The sequence below is a fragment of the Chiloscyllium punctatum genome, chromosome 50 (assembly GCF_047496795.1).
Source record: "Chiloscyllium punctatum isolate Juve2018m chromosome 50, sChiPun1.3, whole genome shotgun sequence".
Taxonomy (NCBI): domain Eukaryota; kingdom Metazoa; phylum Chordata; class Chondrichthyes; order Orectolobiformes; family Hemiscylliidae; genus Chiloscyllium; species Chiloscyllium punctatum.
The window spans coordinates 27,989,110-28,011,240 of record NC_092788.1 but is presented as its reverse complement, the minus strand read 5'-3'; the positions used below and the strand labels follow the sequence as shown (position 1 = coordinate 28,011,240).

Here is a 22,131-nt window from a genome sequence, read left to right as displayed (position 1 = left end):
CACAAACCTTGCGAATGCACCTATTGCTACGGGCAATTATAGAATGGCCAACTCACCTGGCCTGCACATCTTTGGACTGTGGGAGGAAACCGGAGCAAACCCACACAGACACGGGGAGAATGTACAAACTTGACACAGACAGTCGCCCGAGGCTGGAATCGAACCCGGGTCCCTGGTGCTGTGAGGCAGCAGTGCTAACCACTGAGCCACCGTGCCGCCCATACTGTATCTAATATTTGGTTATGTTTTCCAGTCGAGCTCAGTTATACTAGATTCCTCTTTCTTGTGGGTATATTTTGACGAGAGCAATTAAAGAAATTGTGTTTTGCTTCACGTGACGTAGTTTGACCAGCCGTATCGCATCTGGAACACAGCACTTCCCATCCACCAAAACGTTAGGATCCAGGCTCCCTTCTTCAAATATTCTGAGGGGGTCTGGTCCGGTCTACAACAATGGATCCTCCCATCCCAATGAGCCACTGGCCCACAGAGGGGTAGGATCTCCTGGGAGGGGGGTGGGGAGCACAGAGACACGGAGGGCGCAGAGACAGAGCGAGCACACTCACGCTGGTGACTTTGCGATAGATCTGGGCAGGGTTCTGACACTCTGAGTAAGGGTATTCGGAGGTAGCCATTTCCAGCATGCACATTCCAAAGGCGTAAACATCGACTGACTCATCGTAGTGCTCCTCGTACATCTCCGGGGCCATGAACTCTGGAGTGCCTGCAGGGGGGGGGGGGGGGGGGGAAGAAACCAGCGGCAGGTCAGCTGCAAAGGAAACTAAAGGCCCACTGCCCCCACTCACCTCCTGCAACATGTCCCTTCCTCCTGACAAAGCAAGGGAGCTGCTAAAGACTGGGGACTCCCAGATTGGGAGCAGTAGAGCCAAGGGCCAACAACTGAGGCCAGGCTGGCAGAGGACAGTGTGGTCAAGTAAGGAGGCCCGAGTGCAGGAAACCGGGCCGACACATCTCATACAGTAACAGCTGGAAGCAGCCCTCTCTCAGGCCAAGACGGTCAACAGACGCCCAGTGTGAAGGAGGGCCACTGGACTCCGAAATGTCAACTCTCCACACATGCTGCCAGTGCTGCAGAGTTTCTCCAGCAATTTCTGTTTTCCTTCCCCAGTCTAGTTTGAAGAGGTGGAGCTCTTTCCCCACCCCGCCCGCCCGCCCCTCTCACCCTAAACCTATTCCCTCTAGTTCTGGACTCCCCCACCCCAGGTAAAAGACTTGGTCTACTTATCCTATCTATGTCCCTCAGGATTCTAAACCTCTATAAGATCACCCCTCAGCCTCCGACCCTCCAGGGAAAACAGCGCCAATCTACTCAGCCTCTCCCTGTAGCTCAAACCCTACAAGATCCATGCAAATCCTTTCTGCACCCTTTCAAGTTTCACAACATCCTTCCTGAAGCAGGGAGACCGGAACTGAACAAAAGTGGCCTAACCCTAATATCCTGTACAGCCACAACATGACCTTCCAACATCTATACTCAATGCACTGACCAGTAAAGGCCAGTGTACCAAACGCTGCTTTCACCACCATCTACCTGCGACTCCACTTTCACACTGGACTGCCATGTTTCCTGTTGCAGAGATGGCTCTTTACCCTGGCAAGTGGGTAACTATTACGTTTGAGCACACACCCCAACTATGTCCAAAACAGTAACAATTTCAATCGGGAGGGGAAACGGAAGAGGGAGAAGACAGAAAGCAACTATTACCGATCACACTTTTGGCGAAGGATGTGCGCATTAAGGTAGCAAGGCCCAGATCGCCAATCTTGACGGATCCGGTGGGTCCAGTGATGAAGATATTGTCACACTTCAGATCCCGGTGGACAATGGGCGGCGTGCGGGTGTGGAGGAAGTGCAAGCCCTTCAGGATCTGTCGGCACCAGCTCCGCAACACCTTCGGCTTCATCACCTTGAACCGCTTCAAGTAACTGGAGGAAGGGACAAACGAGACAGCTCATGGCAGTCAGAAGGCATACGGCTGGACCAGCCCACCCACTCCTCTGTGGACACGCCTTTCCCTGTGCATAAGCAAAACCGAGGGTGCGTCGGGATTAACAGGTTGGAACGGTGGTGCCATCTGGCGTAGGTGGCAGCTATTCAGTCCATCGCCTGCTCTAGTTGTTTGAAGGGACTAGATTGGGTTGGGATATCTGGTCGGCATGGACTAGCTGGACCGAAGGGTCTGTTCCCGTGCTGTACATCTCTATGGCAGTGACTCTAAGTCATGCAATAAGCCGTAATCCCTAGACCTTTCCCAGCTTCTCCAGTTGATTTCCCCCCACGTGTATTTATAACATGTCATGTAACTAGATTATAAAGGGGGGCAGAGAAGGGAGAGTTCTTCTCCCAGAGGCTAAGGAACATGTGGAATTCTCTAGCCAGAGAATTGCAAAGGCGGGATCAATGAGAATATTTAAAGAGGAGCTGGTTAGATTTGAGGGCTCTGGGGAGCTGACATGAAATAGGAGTTCAGGGCAAGATAAGGCATGATCATGTTTAAATGCAGGCAAGTTTCGAGGGGCTAAGTGACCAACCCCAGCTCCAATTTCGGCATGTTCTTGCGGACTCTATCACTCGATGCTGGGTAGGGACGCTCAGCACTGTCAGGGAAGGAGTTCGAGAAATGCAACACGATGGTAGTGATGGAAGGGCTGATACCATTGGAGAAACACCCAGCCTATCTGGCCCACTGCACTAAACAACTGCACCGATTCACCAAATTCTGATCAAAGGAATTCCTCCTGGTCTCCGTTTTAATTGGACAACCGTTACTCAGGTTACATGTAGACCCTCACACCAGGGGGTAGTAACATCTCACCGTCTACCCAAAGAATAATTCATTTTTCAATAAAGTTGCCCCTTATTGTTACAAACCAGAAGCTGAGGGGTGACTTTACACAAGTTCATACAATCATGAGGGGGATTGATACGGGTGAATAGTCAAGGTCTTTTCCCCAGCGTAGGGAAGTCCAAAATTAGAGGCTATTGGTTTACGATGATAGGGGAACGGGACCCAAGGGGCAACTTTTTCACGCAGAGCGGGGTGTGCCTGTGTATGCCAGAGGAAGTGGAGGAGGCTGGTACAATTACAGCATTTAAAAGACATCTGGATTGGTATATGAATCGAGGTTTAGAGGGATATGAGCCAAATGCTGGCACAAATGGGACTAGGTTAATTTAGGATATCTGGTCAGCATGGATGAGTTGGGCCGAAGAGTCTGCTCCCGTGCTGTGTAACTCTGAGCTCTGTAAATCAGCAGAAGAGGCTGACCACCTTTACTTTTGACATGAGTAGTCTTCATCATCTGGAATGTGCTGTCTGAAAGGATGGTGGAAGCATGTAAACAGCAACTTTCAAAGAGGGTAGGGTGGGGGTACAGAAATAAATCAAATAGCCAGAACCTAGCAGGACCATGAGGGGAAAAGCAACAGAAGTGAATGGGGAGATTGGGCGAACCCGCAGGCTGTATTTGGCTACTTCTACACAGCACCCTTCATGGACGCAATCCCTGAACAGACTCCTGAAATTAAGCACAGGCTCCTTCAGGAGTGAGACATTACAAACAATCGCTTCATGGTGTGACAGGGAAGAAGGCACGGGCAAAGAGTGGAAACACAACCAACAGGGTTATACAGTCATGATTAGATTAGATTCCCTACAGTGTGGAAACAGGCCCTTCGGCCCAACGAGTCCACACTGACCCTCCGAAGAGTAACCCACCCAGACACATTTCCCTCTGACTAATGCACCTAACGCTGTGGGCAATTTAGCATGGCCAATTCACCTGACCTGCACAACTTTGGACTGTGGGAGGAAACCCACGCAGACACTGGGAGACAGTCAGACGCCCGAGGCTGGAATCGAACCTGGGACCCTGGTACTGTGAGGCAGCAGTGCTAACCACTGAGCCGTCATGCCATTGACAGATACACACCACAGATGGAGGCAGCTCCCTCCTGAGGGGTTATGAGAGCATCCAAATTCAAATGGCCCTCTGATTGTCACACCATTCTCCACAGGTACCTACCCATCCCCACTCCTCTCTTGCTCACTTTCCCCTCCATTAATTAGATTAAAAAAGCAGACAATAGGCTTCCCAGGCCACGAGCAGGTTTAAGCAAACCCTGATGTCAAATCAAAAAACTATAGCTGGCTTGCAGCCTGAAATCGGAAAAGTGAGTGTGTCAATCGCTCACATCACCCCTGGGAGATAGCTGCACTGAGATTAGCACATATTTTCTGCAAGTTTTCAAACACTTGTTTGCTTGCTGACCTGCAATTTCGGCCAGTTAGCTACAGCCTTATCTCTGAAGGCCGGAAGAAAGTTGCAGATTCCGCCAGATAATGGACTGCAATAACGGGAATTTTTGTTTGTTTTGCGAGAGGGGAAAAAGAACATCTGTTGCAATAAAACTTCACGTAAGTAAAATTTCGCAACTGCGATTCACAAACTTGCAACTGAGTGGAAGATGGAAGTGGCTGAGAGTCTGAAGCTCAATGTCAAGTGGAAAGTGAAAGCTGGGAATCCATCAGTTCACAGGGAGGGAGGTTTCTCAATCACCTGGAACTCATCAAACATCCCCAACTCTGGCTTACTCTCTCTATACCAAGTCAGTCAGAGTGTCACTGGATTAATATTCCAGATAGCCCCAGCACCCCAGGTGTTTTTTTTTGGGGGGGGGGGGGGGGGGGGGGGGGGGGGGAGAGAGAATGACAACACGGCTTCAATTCCGACCACAGCAGGATTTAAACGCCATTCATAAAAACTGGACTCAGGAGCTCACCTCAGGAACTCAGGAGCGACAATTATTATAGAATCCCAACAGTGTGGAAGCAGGTCATTTGGCCCATCAAGTCCACACCAACCCTCTGAAGAATTTGCTGATGATACAAAGCTGGGTGGCAGGGTGAAATGTGAGGAGGATGTTAGGAGATTACGGGGTGACCTGGACAAGTTAGGTGAGTGGTCAGATGCATGGCAGATGCAGTTTAATGTGGATAAATGTATGGTTATCCACTTTGGTGGCAAGAACAGGAAGGCAGATTACTACCTCAATGGAATCAACTTAGGTAAAGGGGCAGTACAGAGAGATCTGGGTGTGCTTGTACATCAGTCAATGAAGGTAAGCATGCAGGTACAGCAGGTAGTGAAGGCGGCTAATAGCATGCTGGCCTTCATAACAAGAGGGATTGAGTATAGAAGCAAAGAGGTTCTTCTGCAGCTGTACAGGGCCCTGGTGAGACCGCACCTGGAATATTGTGTGCAGTTCTGGTCTCCAAATTTGAGGAAAGACATTCTGGCTATTGAGGGAGTGCAGCGTAGGTTCACGAGGTCAATTCCCAGAATGGCGGGACTGTCTTACGCTGAAAGATTGGAGCGACTGGGCTTGTATATGCTCGAGTTTAGAAAACTGAGGGGATATGATTGAGACATATAAGATTATTAAAGGATTGGACACTCTGGAGGCAGGAAACATGTTCCTGCTGATGGGTGAGTCCCGAACCAGAAGACGCAGCTTAAAAATAAAGGGTAGGCCACTTAGAACAGAGTTGAGGAGAAACTTCTTCACCCAGAGAGTGGTGGGTGTATGGAATGCTCTGTCCCAGAAGACTGTGGAGGCCAAGTCTCTGGCTACTTTCAAGAAAGATGGATAGAGCTCTTAAGGATAGTGGAATCAAGGGTTATGGAGGTAAGGCAGGAACAGGATACTGGTTGTGGATGATCAGCCATGATCATATTGAATAGTGGTGCTGGCTTGAAGGGCAGAATGGCCTACTCCTGCACCTATTGTCTATTATAAGAAGACTCCACCCAGACCTGTAACCCTACATTTCCAATCGCTAATCCCTCTATCCTGCACATCCTTGGGCACTACGGGACAATTTCCCATGGCCAGTCCACCCTAATCTGCACATCCCTGGAAACTATGGCCAACTTAGCATGGCCAATCCACCCTAACCTGTACATTGTTGGACTGTGGGAGGAAACTAGAGTGCTCAGCAGAAATCCATGCAGACACAGGGAGGAGACAGAGATAGGTAAGGGGCGTAGGGGGCTGGAGGAGGTGACAGAGATAGGCACAGTGTAGGAGGGGGCGGAGGTCATGGAGATGTACAGCTTGGAAACAGATCCTTCGGTCCAACTTGTCCATGCTGACTAGATAATCCCAACTAACTTAGTCCCATTTGCCAGCACCTGGCTCACATCTCCAAACCATTCCTATTCATATACCCATTCAGATGCCTTTTAAATGTTGCAATTGTACCAGCCTCCACCACTGCCTCTGGCAGCCCATTCCATACACACACCACCTTCTGTGTGAAAAGGTCGCCCCTTATATATCTTTCCCCTCTCACCCAAAACCTAGTTCTGGACTCCCCCACCGCAGGGAGATGACTTTGTCTATTTATCGTATCCATGCCCCTCATGGTTTTATAAACCTCTACAAAGTCACCCCTCAGCCTTCGACACTGCAGGGAAAACAGCCCCAGCCTGTTCAGCCTCTCCCGATAGCTCAAATCCTCCAGATAGGAAGGAGTGTAGTGCCTGGAGGAGGTGACAAGAAAGGGGGAGGGATGTAGAGACTGCGGAAGGTGTCAGAGGCAGGGAGGGTTGTTGAGATTGCAAGAGATGATGGAGATAGGGAGGGGCGTTGGGGCTGGAGGTGGTGACAGAAGTATTGAGGCTCCTGAGGCATGTGAAAGCAGGAGAATTTTAAAACAAAGGGGCTGCTCAACTGGGAACACAACTGGCAAGGGGTTGGGGGTGGGTGACAAGGCAGCTAAAGTCTCGAGTCACATCATTCCAGGGTGATGATAAACAACAGATTTCCAATCTAAAATGGACATTAATGAACCAAATGGCTTTGTTGTCCCAGTGACCATTGATATGAGTTGGTTTCAGAGTCTCTAATAAGAGACTAACTTTCAGTTGCAGGTTTTACTCATGGGGTTTAACTTCCACTAGCTGCTTGTGTGTGTGTGTGTGTGTGTGTGTGTGTGTGTGTGAGTGAATGTTTCAACCTGTGTGCCCAGATCGTCAGCCTGGATCACTAGCCTTCTGACGTTACCATTGCTTCCTCTGACTTGGGCTGGGCAGAGAGGCACACATAGGAATAGGGTGCTCAGGCTCCAGCTGCACTCCGCAGGGGTTGACAGCAGTAGACCTGCGCCCAAAACAGCGAAGGCTCCCAGCTGGAGTGCTTCAGGGAGTCCCAAGCCCAGCGCCGAGCGCTCACTCACGTCTTCAGGGTTCCTGACGTCATCAGCTCTGTGACCAGCACAATGCATTTCTTCCCTTTCAGTGTCGACTCCCAGGAGTCATAAAACCGCACAATGTTTGGATGCTGCAAACCCTTCAGCATTTCCGCCTCCTCCTTGAATCGCTGCTGCTCGGCTTTGGTAAGCTTCCTGTCCTGAAGAGACAGAGAGAGAGAGATTTTGCTTTGTCAGCGAAGGATGGAGAAGTGGCCAGAGTATATCCTGTTGCAACCAGAGCATAACAAGTTCCCAAGATTCCGCAGCTTCAGGAAAGGTTCATGCACTAAACGGTGTGGTAACTGCATGTGGCTGGAGCTGTCATCCTCTGGTCACTACTGGTTACCATTTAGATTGAGTTCGTGTGTGAGCGGGTGAGAGCGCGCGCAAGTCACGGATTGTGCCGTGTTTTTAAATCAGGTTATAGGCTAACAGAAATAAAGAGCCCGAGAACTCACTTGGTGGAAAAGTCCGTGTGCCTCAAAGAGATGTAGAGCTTGGAAAACAGGCCTTTCAGTCCATGCTGACCAGATATCCTAAATTAATCTAGTCCTATTTTCCAACATTTGGCCCACATCCCTCAGCATCTTTCCTATCAATGTCCCCATCCAGATGGCTTTTCAATGTCGGCATTGCACAAGCCTCCGCCACTTCCTCTGGCAGCTCGTTCCATACATGCACCACCCTCTGGGTGAAAAAGCTGCCCCTTCAGTCCCTTTTAAATCTTTCCCCTCTCACCTTAAACCTACGCCCTCTAGTTTTGGATTCCTCTACCCTGTGGAGAAGTCCTTGACCATTCAACCCAGCCATGCCCCTCATGATTTTAAAAATCTCTGACGCTCCAGGGAAAACAGCCTTGGCCTATTTAGCTCACACCCTCTAACATCCTTGTAAATCTTTTCTGTGCCCTTTCAAGTTTAACAATATCTTTCCTATAACAGAGAGGCCAGAAGTGAACGCAGTATTTCAGAAGAGATGAACACAGGATGCTCAGAGTGGCAGGTTACACTGAAGCAGTCACTCACAAGCACAGTGCCCCCATTTTGTGTTTGCTGCGTTCTGAACTTGTCGTCAGGTGAGCAAACGCAGCACCACTAACTGGCTGGTGTGGGACAGCAGCACCCCACGGTTGGGCCAAGTGGCCTCTCATGCGGTGTAATTCTGATACAGGCCAAAAAACAAAAGCACCATTTTACTGACAATCACATTGAACTCACTGCCCTAGAGAGTAAATAAACATGGGGCCAACATGTACAGACCCATGGACGAGACCAAGGGTTAAAGGGACTCCACACACACACAAACACACACAGCAGTCGAGGTGATCCCTTCACTGCATCACTTGCCTCCTTATCTCTCCCTCCTCCCTCCACACCCTTTTCCACTGATAAGCACTACCTGCAAGGAATGCAGGGGCTCAGGATCCAAGGGGCAGTTAGGGATGGGCGACAAATACTGCGCCCAGCCAGCAATGCCCACATCTCCTGGAGTTGAAGTGCTGCAGGCACCATCTATGCATGCCAGCTGTACAGTATTTGACAGGGAAAAGCATCACAGCAGAGCCGGAGATGGCATTTCCAAACAATGGTGGAGAGAGAGTTTGGAAAACTAAAACAACCAGGAACCAGGCCAGGCTTTCGCCCCACTGCAGCATGAAGCACAGAACTCAGCTCAGGTAAAATAATGCACACCGAGGGGTAAAAATTTAAGATGCATTGCACAGCGCTGGTCATTCACCTTCAGCAGATTTCTCCGCTTGGTGTTCCAAAGTGAAAGGTGGCGACTTTCCGGAGATGGCAATTCTAAAATCAAGACATTCACAGACAATGGCCCAGTGTATATCAATCAGCAAAGAGTTGATACACACCGACTGTCACGGTTTAACAGAGGTCAGAACATCATAGGGACAAGTCTGTCGCTGTGTAACACCGGGGTACAGTACAGGTGGGGGACCGGTCTGTCACTGTATAACACTGGGGTAGAGTACTGGTGGGGAACAGGTCTGTCCCTGTATAACACTGGGGTACAGTACTGGTGGGGGACAGGTCTGTCCCTGTATAACACTGGGGTACAGTACAGGTGGGGGACAGGTCTGTCCCTGTATAACACTGGGGTACAGTACAGGTGGGGGACCGGTCTGTCACTGTATAACACTGGGGTACAGTACTGGTGGGGACAGGTCTGTCACTGTATAACACTGGGGTACAGTACTGGTGGGGACAGGTCTGTCCCTGTATAACACTGGGGTACAATACTGGTGGGGGACAGGTCTGTCACTGTATAACACTGGGGTACAATACTGGTGGGGACAGGTCTGTCCCTGTATAACACTGGGGTACAATACTGGTGGGGGACAGGTCTGTCCCTGTATAACACTGGGGTACAATACTGGTGGGGACAGGTCTGTCCCTGTATAACACTGGGGTACAATACTGGTGGGGGACAGGTCTGTCCCTGTATAACACTGGGGTACAATACTGGTGGGGACAGATCTGTCCCTGTATAACACTGGGGTACAGTACTGGTGGGGACAGGCCTGTCCCTGTATAACACTGGGGTACAGTACTGGTGGGGGCAGATCTGTCACTATATAACACTGGGGTACAGTACTGGTGGGGACAGGCCTGTCACTGTATAACACTGGGGTACAGTACCGGTGGGGGACAGGTCTGTCACTGTATAACACTGGGGTACAGTACCGGTGGGGGACAGGTCTGTCACTGTATAACACTGGGGTACAGTACCGGTGGGGACAGGTCTGTCACTGTATAACACTGGGGTACAGTACTGGTGGAGGACAGGCCTGTCCCTGTATAACACTGGGGTACAGTACTGGTGGGGACAGGTCTGTCACTGCATAACACTGGGGTACAGTATTGGTGGGGACAGGTCTGTCACTGTATAACACTGGGGTACAGTACTGGTGGGGACAGGTCTGTCCCTGTATAACACTGGGGTACAGTACTGGTGGGGGACAGGTCTGTCCCTGTATAACACTGGGGTACAGTACTGGTGGGGACAGGTCTGTCCCTGTATAACACTGGGGTACAGTACTGGTGGGGGCAGGTCTGTCACTATATAACACTGGGGTACAGTACTGGTGGGGACAGGCCTGTCACTGTATAACACTGGGGTACAGTACTGGTGAGGGACAGGTCTGTCACTGTATAACACTGGGGTACAGTACTGGTGGGGGACAGGCCTGTCCCTGTATAACACTGAGGTACAGTACTGGTGGGGGCAGGCCTGTCACTGTATAACACTGAGGTACAGTACCGGTGGGGACAGGTCTGTCCCTGTATAACACTGGGGTACAGTACTGGTGGGGGACAGGCCTGTCCCTGTATAACACTGGGGTACAGTACTGGTGGGCGAAAGAGAGGACTGCAGATGCTGGAGATTGGAGACGAGAGTGTGGTGCTGGGAAAGCCCAAGCGGTCAGGCAGCATTCAATGAGCAGGACATTAAGGGCTTTTGCCAGAAACGTCGACTCTCGTGCTCTTCGGATGCTGCCTGACCTCCTGTGCTTTTCAGACACCACACTCTCAACTACAGTGCTGGTGGTGACAGGTCCAATGTATAGTCCTAGCTTATGCATGCTCAGGAAGGTAGTTGATAGGGAGCTCACTGAATTGCAATACTTCACTTAGTCAGAAAAAACAAATTACGCAAACCAAGTTCACACACGACACTGATTTGCTTTGCGACCTTTTCAGGACAATGGGGATGAACTTGCTTGAGTAGTAGGCAGGTCAGTGTTTTGATGGTTACTCTGGGACCATTAGCTGCCGCCAGAAGATAGAAAGATCAAATGGGAACAGCATCTTTACACTTTTATTTGTAGACATTTACATCCATCGACAAATGTCACACTCTCTCAAACTCTAATGTGAACCATCACATCGACAAATCAAATCCAGCTGTGATCTTACACAACAATAGGGCAGGAATCAAGGGGTAGAATGGCCTTTTCCTGCTCCTAATTAATCTGTCCCTATGTGAAGACATTGACATTGGAAAAGATCATTCAACAACGTGGCCGCTAACTCCCGGCCTCTTTCCAAACCTGAACAATGACAGCATCACCATACCCTGAAATTTATTTTGAGGTTTCGGACAGTGAAGGTAAGCAAGAGGCTCAGTAGTGTACCGGCTGAGGAATCAGACAAGTTCAAGAAATTGGTTTCCAATTCAGTACGCAGTTCGGAGAACACAACGTTGGGTTAGGTTAAAAAAAAAAGGTAGAACCACCAGGAAACCAACCCAACTGGCTTCCCAACTCTGTAACCCTGACAGTTCAGAAATTGCACAGATTACATTCTTTCAAGGGGAGGGCGGAACATGATTCGGGCAGTCAATGTTGATTACTCATACTACAACTCCCAGGATCGGGACAACACGGGGTTAGATACAGAGTAAAGCTCCCTCTAAACTATCCCCCATCAAACACTCCCAGGACAGGGACAGCACGGGGTTAGATACAAAGTAAAGCTCCCTCTACACTGTCCCCCCATCAAACACTCCCAGGGCAGGGACAGCACGGGGTTAGATACAAAGTAAAGCTCCCTCTACACTGTCCCCCCCATCAAACACTCCCAGGGCAGGGACAGCACGGGGTTAGATACAGAGTAAAGCTCCCTCTACATGGTCCCCCATCAAACACTCCCAGGAGAGGGACAGCACGGGGTTAGATACAGAGCAAAGCTCCCTCTACACGGTCCCCCATCAAACACTCCCAGGGTCGGGACAGGGGTTAGATACAGAGTAAAGCTCCCTCTACACTGTCCCCCCATCAAACACTCCCATGGACAGGGACAGCACGGGGTTCGATACAGAGTAAAGCTCCCTCTACACTGTCCCCCCCATCAAACACTCCCAGGGACAGGGAGAGCACGGGGTTAGATACAGAGTAAAGCCTCCTCTACACTGTCCTCCCATCAAACACTCCCAGGGTAGGGACAGGGGTTAGATACAGAGTAAAGCTCCCTCGACACTGTCTCCATCAAACACTCCCAGGACAGGGACAGCACGGACTTAGATACAGAGTAAGGCTCTCTCTCAATTGTTTTCCCTGGAGCGCTAGCAGCTTGATAGAACTCTAAAATTACAATGTGCATTGATCAGAACCTTTTACCCTCCCCAGAACTGAAACATCAAATACTAAGGGGCATGCATGTAAGGTTAGACAGCATCCGAAGGAAATGTGAGAGGCAAGTTTTTTTTAACTCAGTGTTTGGAGTCTTGAAGGCACTCCCCAGAGTGGTGGTGATAGTAGAAACAAGAGGGGCATTTAAGGGGTTTTCATGTAAGCACGGGAATATGCAAGGAATGGAGGAGTATGGACCAAGGACGGGATTAACTTAATTTGGCACCACGTTCGGCACAACAACTGGTGGGCCAAATGGTCCATTCCTGTGCTGTATTTTTCTATGTTTTCACTCATGTGGCATTAGCTAGGTCCGGAAATCACGAAAACCAAGCCCTCTAGTTCTCTATGCTTTTATGAGTGGGAACTGCCCAGTTTTGAGAAAAATACACAAAATTGCCTTGATAATAGCAATGAGGCATCATGGGGGGGGGGGGGGGGGGAGAATAACCTGGGAGGGGCAGAAAGAGCCTCAATTCTATCATGTTGAATTACAGTGCCATTTGACCCATCATGTCTCATGTCTCCACTGTCTGCTCCAATGAGCATCACAACTTGGCGCCATTCTCCTGCACTTTCCCTGTAACCTCTTCTTGCAGAACAGACATTGAGTAGTGGGGTACAATGTGAGCTAATAACAGAATAAAGAACTAAATAATCAAGTGACATCTCAAAGTTTGCAGATGGCACAAAGCTGAGTGGAAGAGTGAGCTGTGAGGAGGTTGCCTGAGAGAGAAACACAATGATTTTATTTGATTTATTATTGTCACGCGTACCTAAGGATAGTGAAAACTTTTGTTTTGCGAGCAGTACAGACAGATCATACCTTGCCCACACACAAACCTCATAGGGTGATTGAACATACCAAGGAATACAAAGTTACAGCTGCAAGAAAGGTGCACAAAAGCAAGATCAACATTTGATTTGAAACTGGAGAGGTCTATTCAGCAGGCTAGTAACAGCGGGGAAGAAGTTGTTCTTGAATCTGTTGGTACGTGTGTTTAAGCTTTTGTATCTCCTGCCTGATGGAAGTGATTATAACCGGGGTGGGAGGGGATTTCTATTGACGCTGGCTGCCTTCCCAAGACAACAGGAAGTGTAGATGGAGTCAATGGATGGAAGACTGGCTTACATGATGGACTGGGCTGAGTTCACTTCATGTAGAAAGTCACAAGACACCCCAGAAAGCCAAAGACATCACACTGTCAGAAATTTACTTCACACGTAAAACTGTAGGTGGTCTATTACAAAAATGAATTTAACTGCACATTTGATAATCTTACCGTATTTATCTAGTAATTGGTTTGATGAAAGGTCAGCGACCGGAAGCGTTAACACTCTCTCTCTCTCTCTACAGGTGCTGCCAGACCCAAGTATTTCCAGCACATTTTGTGTTTTATTTCAGACTTCCAGCGTCTGCAGTGTTGTGCTTTGCCATCAGAATTTACATGTACATGAATCCTACCGATTTACAAGAGGCTAAGCAGACATTGTACTGATTTGGGATTCAGATAAGACAAGCGACTTGAAAGTAATGACTGATAACCACACGTACATCATAAGCTTAAAAACTGTGGCAAGCCAGAACCACAGGGGTATTTAGCACTTCCTTTCAGCAATTCTTAAAAAAATAAAAGATAGATTGTTATCAGCTAGAGGAAGCCAGGGTGTTTAAAATTCTTCTGTGTGCTGAGTTAAGGAATCTTAGTGCATTTCAAGTCAATTCAAGTCAGATCAGGGAGTGAATGGCAGGACATGAGGTCGTTCAAAGGAACACAGGGATCTTAGGGAGTGTGCCCATGAATCCCTGAAGGTGGCAGGACCAGTTAAGAGGGTGCTTAAGGCAGCATGCAGGACACTCGCCTTTGTCAGTTGTGGTATAGATTATAAGCGCAGGGAGTTGATGCTGGAACTATGCAGGCCCTTTGGTTAGGCTACAGCTGGAGTACTGCGTGCAGTTCTGATCACCACACCATAGGAACTGCACTGCAGGGGGTGTAGAGTAGATTCACCAGGACGTTGCCCAGAATGGAGCTCTTTAGCTGTGAACAGAGGCTGAATAAGCTCAGGTTTCCTTCTTTGGAGCAGCAATGGTTGGCTTCCGGCTCGAAGGAAGGTCACTGACAGCATGAATAGGAAGGATCTGTTCCCCTTGGTCAAAGAGTCAGTAACAAAGGTACACAATTTTGAGGTGAAATTTTACCCAGAGGTTGGTGAGAATCTGGACTGCATTGCCTGGGAGGATAGCTGACGCAAGTAACCTCACAAGCTTTTAAAACAAAAAGTACTTGGGTGAACACATGAAATGCAAGGCTCGGCACCTGATGGTGAGAAGTGGGAGTGCAGATTAAGTGCAGCTTTGATGATGGGCCAAAGGGCATATTCTGTACTGAGATTCATACCAGTTTAAGCGGTCATCTTCTACCAGTCTCTCACTAACCCTTTGTGGGAATGATCTCCAGTTTCTATTACAGATTGGGGACTCCACCTCAGGGGAAACTCTAACAAATGGTGTGCATTACTATTGGACATTCCCTGACGGAATCTTCCCCTTTTGACAACACAGAACAGAAGAGTTGGCACAAATCTCACAACAAGGCGACATGCCAAAGCGTGGAGCCAAGACAGGCCTCCTGCCACTACTGTAGCCTCTGAAGGTACCACATGCCCTCCTGAGGTGGAGGTGGAAGAATCCTATGGGAATATCCCAACAATAGGCAATGGGGCTCTCCTATGACCTTGCCTATTCCTTACAATCTTATTCTCCATAATCACCTGATGAAGGAGCAGTGCTCAGAAAGCTAGTTCTTCCAAATAAACCTGTTGGACTATAACCTGGTGCTGTGTGATTTTTAACTTTGTACACTCCAGTCCAACACCGGTGTCTCCAAATCATTATTCCTGATCAAACATCTTCCTTCAAGTAACAGGGGGACCTGGTCATGGTCACACCACAGTTTGAGAGCTTGCTGCAGGGAGGACACTGTTCTTGGTAAACTCCGTCCTGAATAACACGACCGAGTCCAGTGCTCGCACTCCTCTGCCAGCACACCTCGTGATCATCTCCGCTTCGGCAGCCAAGAGTAACAACAGGTTTACATTCCTGACAGCAACAGACAGAACAAACCGCATACACAAATCTCCCAATACCCAACCCGAAAGTTCCACAGGTGGAACAGAATCTGAGCTCATGCGTCACACAAACCACAGTTTTGATATACACCTCCCAAACAAGACCATGTGAACCCTGGCTGAACAACAAAATCTAGTCGCCCAAGTATGGCTCCACCGCTTGGCGCAAACTCTTGGGCAATAGGTCCGACACTTAAGATTTTTTTTAAGATTATTTCACGGGATCCGGGAGTCACTGGACACCCCTTCTCACCCATCCCCGGTTCCCTCAAGAGAAGGAAGTGGGTGAGAACCATTGCAGTCTGTGTGTGTCAGGACACCCAGAGTGCCCGAGAGAGAGAGTTACAGGATTCTTTCGGCCAGCAACAGTGGAAAAGCAGCCAATATCTCTCCAAGTCAGCATGGAGTGTAGGTGTGTGTGTATACATGTAGGTACATGGGGACAACATGGTGGCTCAGTAGTTAACACTGCTGCCTCACAATGCCAGGGACCTGGCTTCGATCCTACCCTCAGGCAACTGCCTGTCTGGGGTTTACTTGTCCTCCCAGTGCGTGTGTAGGCTTCCTCCAGGCGCTCTGGTTTCCTCCCACAGTCCAAAGGTGGACAGGCTGGCTATGCTAAATTGTCACATAGTGTCCAGGAACATACAGATTAGGTGGATTAGCTACGAGAAATGCAGGGTTAAGGAATTGGAGGGGTCGGTCTGAGGGAGATGCTCTTCAGAGGGACATTTGGACTCGATGGGCCAAGTGGCCTGCTTCCACACTGTAGGGATTCTGTCATCCTGTGGCATTTGCAGACAGCAGTGTTCCACTGGGTTGACATGGTGGGTTTTGAAAGAAACCTTGGCAAGTTCCAGAAGACCTCCCCTCATCACAAATCCTTTTTCTAACTAACAGGAAGAGGAACATCCCTCAAAACACAGCACAGAGAAAATTTGCAAGCTGTGCTAATTGTGGATGCTGTGCGGACATGCTAAAAAACGCTCTTACACAGGTTATTTACTGGCTAGTATCACCTCCATTTCTCGAGTTTCGGTGCCTCCTCACCTCCCCCCCACCACCCCGAAAAACACCTACACAAACCACTTTTAAAAATAATTCATCTCACAAGCCGTCTTCTGATGTCGGGGTAAAGGGAGGTGAAAAGAGACTCAACAGCCTCACTTGGAGCTGACGAAGAGGCTCTGCGGTAAAGCACTCAAACTTCATGCCTATTATGGATGAGTGAGAACTTCAACAGGGACAGGAAGTTCAGTGCACAACAAAATTGCTCTTGGTAAAGAGCAGGAGTGGATTTTTTTTCTCTTGTGCTCAACGTATCTTCGTCCATTTGACCTCATTTCGCAACCGCACTAGATAGGAAATATCGTTCAAAGTTTGCTACAGTGGTACAGCGCACTATACATGAGATACAGTTTCTGAGAGGCAGGGTGGATTAGGGAGGGAGAGAGAGAGAGAGAGAGAGAGAGAGAGAGAGAGAGAGAGAGAGAGGGAGGGAGAGAGAGAGAGAGAGAATACATAGAGAGCCCAAGAAGGAGAGGGGGATAGAGAGAAAGAGACCCTGTTTACCGATACTTTACTGATATCGTTTGTAATTATAACCATAGTCAGACCAGGTAGCCCCACATTCTCAACTGCATCTCCGTTGCTATCTATAATCAAAAAGGTGGAGAAGTCAATCCCCATGACAAGACTGGAGTATAACATTCACGTGACCGTCAGCGCCAAGACAGTGCCACACTGTCAGAGTATCCGTACTGAGGGAGTACTGCCCTGTTGGAGGTAGTGCCACCCTCAAAAGGCCAGAATCACTGTTGTCAAGCAACATGAGGCTGATACAGCTCCCAGGCCAACTTGGGACTACAGGACGGTCACTGAATTGGAATCCAAGTCTTTACCCCACCCCCGCGCCCCACACCACACAGGCACAAAGGAGAATCGAGGCACAAGACTGAGAATGAGGAATGAATGAACCACACTCACGCATATCTACAAGTACTTACCAAGACAGACAGAGGGAAATGGAGGGGTTTGAGATGTCTATCATGGAAATAGACCCTTCAATCCAACTCAGCCATGCCAACCAGGTATCCAAAATTATTCTAGCCCTATCTGCCAGCATGTGGCCCAGATCCCTCTAAACCCTTCCCATTCATATACCATATATGCACCAGCCTCTGCGTGAAAGGTTGGCCCTTAGGTTCCTTTCAAAACTTACCCCTCTCGCTTTAAATCTATGCCCACTAGTTTGGGATACCCTCTACCCTGGGAAAAGGTCTTGTCTATTTACCCTATCTATGTCCCTCATGATTTTGTAAGGTTACCCCCTCAACCTCAGACACTCCAGGGAAAATAGTCCCAGCCAGCCGATCCAGCCTGTCCCTGTAGCTCAAACCTTCCGACATCATTGTAAATCTTTTCTGAACCTTTTCAAGTTTCACAACATCTTTGCTATAGCAGGGAGACCAAAACTGAATGCAGTACTCCAAAAGTGGCCTAACCAATGCCCTGTATTCCATTAATCATTCAAACAAAAATGCAATGAATAAATCTGGAATCTCAGTGAAGAGGAATAGGATGATAATCATTGATAGCTCTGGTGTCTGAATCATTAATATCCTTTCGGGAAGGAAATCCACTGTCCATACAATGGTCTGGCCTACGTGACACCATATCCATAACATTACAGTTAACTCTTTCATGGCCCTCTGAAATAACCCAAACCAAGGGGGAAATTCGGGAAGGGCCGTACCCATATCCCATGAGAGAATGATGATGATGATAAAAAGTCATTCCCGCACCCACCCCCACTAAAACCTAAAGGTCAAGTTCCCTCCTGGAGATCTGATTGAACTTCTCACATAAATTTGAATTGGAACGCGAGTGAATCAATACAGCAAGTCTCCAACACTACGCAGAGTTTATCAATCCTTACAATTTCTGGTTTTGGTAAGTAAATTGTTACTTAATGTCGTGAATGTGGTGTTGGAAAAGCACAGCAGGTCAGGCAGCATCCAAAGAGCAGAAGAGTTGATGTTTCAGGCAAAAGCCCTTCATCAGGGCTTCTCCTGCTCCTCAGATGCTGCCTGACCTGCTGGGCTTTTTCAACACCACACTCTCGACTCTCATCTCCAGCATCTGCAGTCCTCACTTTCGAGCTACTTAATGTCATTCATCATCAACAATCAAAACCACAATAACTAAGTTGAGCCACTTCTATCAATCTGCTCTCATCGGTGAACACTGACTTAACAGCTCTAAACGGTTGAATAACGGACTCATATTAAAAACCACATATTCTCACAGGTAGTCTTGTGAATTAATATAACCAAAACAGGACTCAAGACTGTTGGGAAAACAGGGAATCAGAGGAACATTGGTTTTCAATATACAAAGTGCTGGGTTTGGCCAGGAGGGTGGGGGAAGAGAATGGGAGAAGGACTGTGCAACGCCAATGTCACTGGGTGAGCGCTCCAGGCTCTGGTTCGAATCTCACTGTGGCAGGTGGCAGACTTTAATTTTAATGTAATTGTGCATTTAAACTGTCACAGATTGTTGTGAGGACAAACTCAATTGAATGCTTGGTCCTTTAGGGAAGGAAACTACTGACACTACTCAGTCTGGCCTAGATGGTACTCCAGTGTCTCAGTGACATGGCTGGCTTTAACCACACTCACTGGGCAATTAGGGATGGGCAAAACCAGGGAAAGATTAAATTTAATAAATAGCAGCCTTCCTAAAGGTGGGGGTGCGAGACACGGACAGATTGCTCCATCATCAGGATGACATAATTGGATAAAGACTTTTTGAAAAAAAAAAGGAAAAGACAGTGGGCCAGGAGTAGTGGAGTGGACCAAAATGAACCGCTCTTTCAAAGTGTTGGTACAGACTCGGGAATGACCCCCTCCACCCCCACAACTGCGTGCTCTGAGATTCTCCCAGGGGCCTGCGAAGGATAGGGTAAAACCGCTGAATTTAGCTGCGGTGGCTCAGAAACATGAAGTCTGTCACTTTCTGTTCCTCTCAGGGCCTCCCTCTCACTAAAAGCACTGGTAACGATTCGGAGAAACAACTGCTCCTCAAGGACTCTCAAAGTCCAATCTGCATAGTCAAGGCTTTACATTTTGGTGAGATGGTGTGGTACATAGCCCGGCAGTATTGCGATTATCGTTCTAAACATTCGTCAGGCAACACTACAATTGGAAATTTCCAACTTTTACCAAGGCATCTTTCATCAACACTCACTGTGTATAGGCCAACCAGCACCTGTTCCCTCCCACCTCCCCTTCAAAAATTCCCTGGTTCTAGATACCTCCCACAGCCAGGGAAACACAATTCTTGCATTAGCAAGTTTGGAGAAGATTTGTAGCTCAGGTTGGGGTTCTGGATGTAAGTTTGCTCACTCAGCTGGAAGGCTTGCTTTCAGACGTTTTGTCACGATACTAGGTAAGATCATCAGTGAGCCTCCGGTCTGAAAACAAACCTTCTAGCTCAGCAAGCAAACTTACATCCCCAATTCTTGCATATACTCTGCTGAGCCCTGAAGGAATTATGGACTTCATAGGACAGTCCCATCATCCCAAGAATCAGTCGACTGAACCTCAATAGTAAACATCTCCTTCCATACAGACCTATACTGTCCCCAATACTGCAGACACAGTCTCACCATCATTTTATATAACTGCAACAAGACTTTGTGACTCCTGCAATCTGTCACAACCACCCAAACCTCTTAAAAGCTCTTTACAGTTAAAGTCAAAACTCTCCAAGTGTGGTCACTATTGTAATGTAGGAAACACAGCAGCAAGTTTCCATGAACAACACAGAATGTAGAACATTACAGCGCAGTACAGGCCCTTCGGCCCTCAATACTGCACTGACCTGTGGAACTAATCTGAAGTCTGTTTATCCTACACTATTCCATTCTCATCCGTATGTCTACCCAATGACCATTTAAATGCCTTTAAAGTTGGCGATTCTACTACTGTTGCAGGCAGTGCTTTCCATGCCCCTTCTACTCTGAGTAAAGAAACTACCTCTCACATCTGTCCTATATCTATCACCCCTCAATTTAAAATTATGTCCCCTTGTGCTAGCCATCACCATGTGAGGAAAAAGGCACTCACTGTCCACCCTATCTAACTCTCTGATTATATGTCTCAATTAAGTCATCTCTTAACCTTCTTCTCTCTAATGAAAACAGCCTCAAGGCCCTCAGCCTTTCCTCGTAAGACTTTCCCCCCCATACCAGACAACATCCTAGTAAATCTCCTCTGAACCCTTTCCAACACTTCCACATCCTTCCTATAATGCAGTGACCAGAACTCTACACAATATTCCAATTGTGGCCCCACCAGAGTTTTGTACAGCTGCAACATGACCTCATGGCTCGGAAACTCAATCCCTCTACCAATAAAAGCTGACACACCATACACCTTCTTAATAACCCTATCAACGTGGGTGGCAACTTTCAGGGATCTATGCACATGGACACAGAGATCTCTCTGCTCATCTACACTGGGAGAAAGTGAGAACTACAGATGCTGGAGACCAGATGAAGGGCTTATGCCCGAAACGTCAATCCTCCTGCTCCTCGGATGCTGCCTGGCCTGCTGTGCTTTTCCAGCACCACATCTCTGTTCTGCTCATCTGCACTTCCAAGAATCTGACCATTAGCCCAGTACTCTCTATTCCTGTTACTTCTCCCAAAGTGAATCACCTCATACTTTACCACATTAAACTCCATTTGCCACCTTTCAGCCCAGCTCTGCAGCTTATCCATGTCCCTCTGCAACCTGCAACATCCTTTGGCACTATCCACAACTTCACTGACCTTAGTGTCATCCACAAATTTACTAACCCATCCTTCTAAGCCCTCATCCAGCTCATTTACAGAAGTGACATATAGCAGTGGCCCCAAAACCGATCCTTGCAGTACATCACTAGTAACTGAACTCCAGGATGAACATTTCCCATCAACCACCACCCTCTGTCTTCTTTTAGCTAGCCAATTTCTGATCCAAACTTCTGAATCACCCTCAATCCCATGCCTCCATATTTTGTACAATAGCTACCGTGGGGAGCCTTATCAAACACCATCATACACACATCAACCGCTTTACCCTCATCCACCTGTTTGGTCACCTTCGCAAAGAACACAATAAGGTCAGTGAGGCACAACCTACCCTTCACAAAACCGTGTTGACTATTCCTAATCAACATTCTTCTCTAGATGATTATAAATCCCATCTATCTCTTATAAGCTTTTCCTACACTTTACCCACAACCAAAGTAAGGCTCACTGGTTTATAATTGCCAGGGTTGTCTCTACTCCTCCGCTTGAGCAAGGGGACAGTGGTCAGATAATTTGGTACTTTTGGAGATGGTAATTGAGGGATAAACATTGATCAGGAATCAGCTTTGTTTCAATGCAGTGTCACTCTGAACTTCTTTACTCAAGCTTGGAGTGAGACTTGAAACAAGGCTTGTGACCCAGATTGTGCTACCACCTTTATCCCAGAGCCAGGACAGAGTGCTCAGGCCTCCCTCCCAGTTCTGTTCCCTCACTGCCCC

General features: G+C 48.2%; 1 protein-coding gene across 2 annotated transcripts in view; it reads right to left on the bottom strand.

Moving 5' to 3' along the window:
* Window positions 1-22,131, bottom strand: part of LOC140470097 (serine/threonine-protein kinase WNK3-like) — an 80,569-nt gene that overhangs the window by 36,687 nt on the left and 21,751 nt on the right. For both annotated transcript variants that reach the window (XM_072566533.1, XM_072566534.1), the window contains exons 3-5: window positions 7,263-7,435; window positions 1,727-1,947; window positions 567-724 (exon numbers count right to left, since the gene is read on the bottom strand). In XM_072566533.1, coding sequence (XP_072422634.1) covers window positions 567-724; window positions 1,727-1,947; window positions 7,263-7,435 — 552 coding nt within the window. The remainder of the gene's footprint in view (window positions 1-566; window positions 725-1,726; window positions 1,948-7,262; window positions 7,436-22,131) is intronic.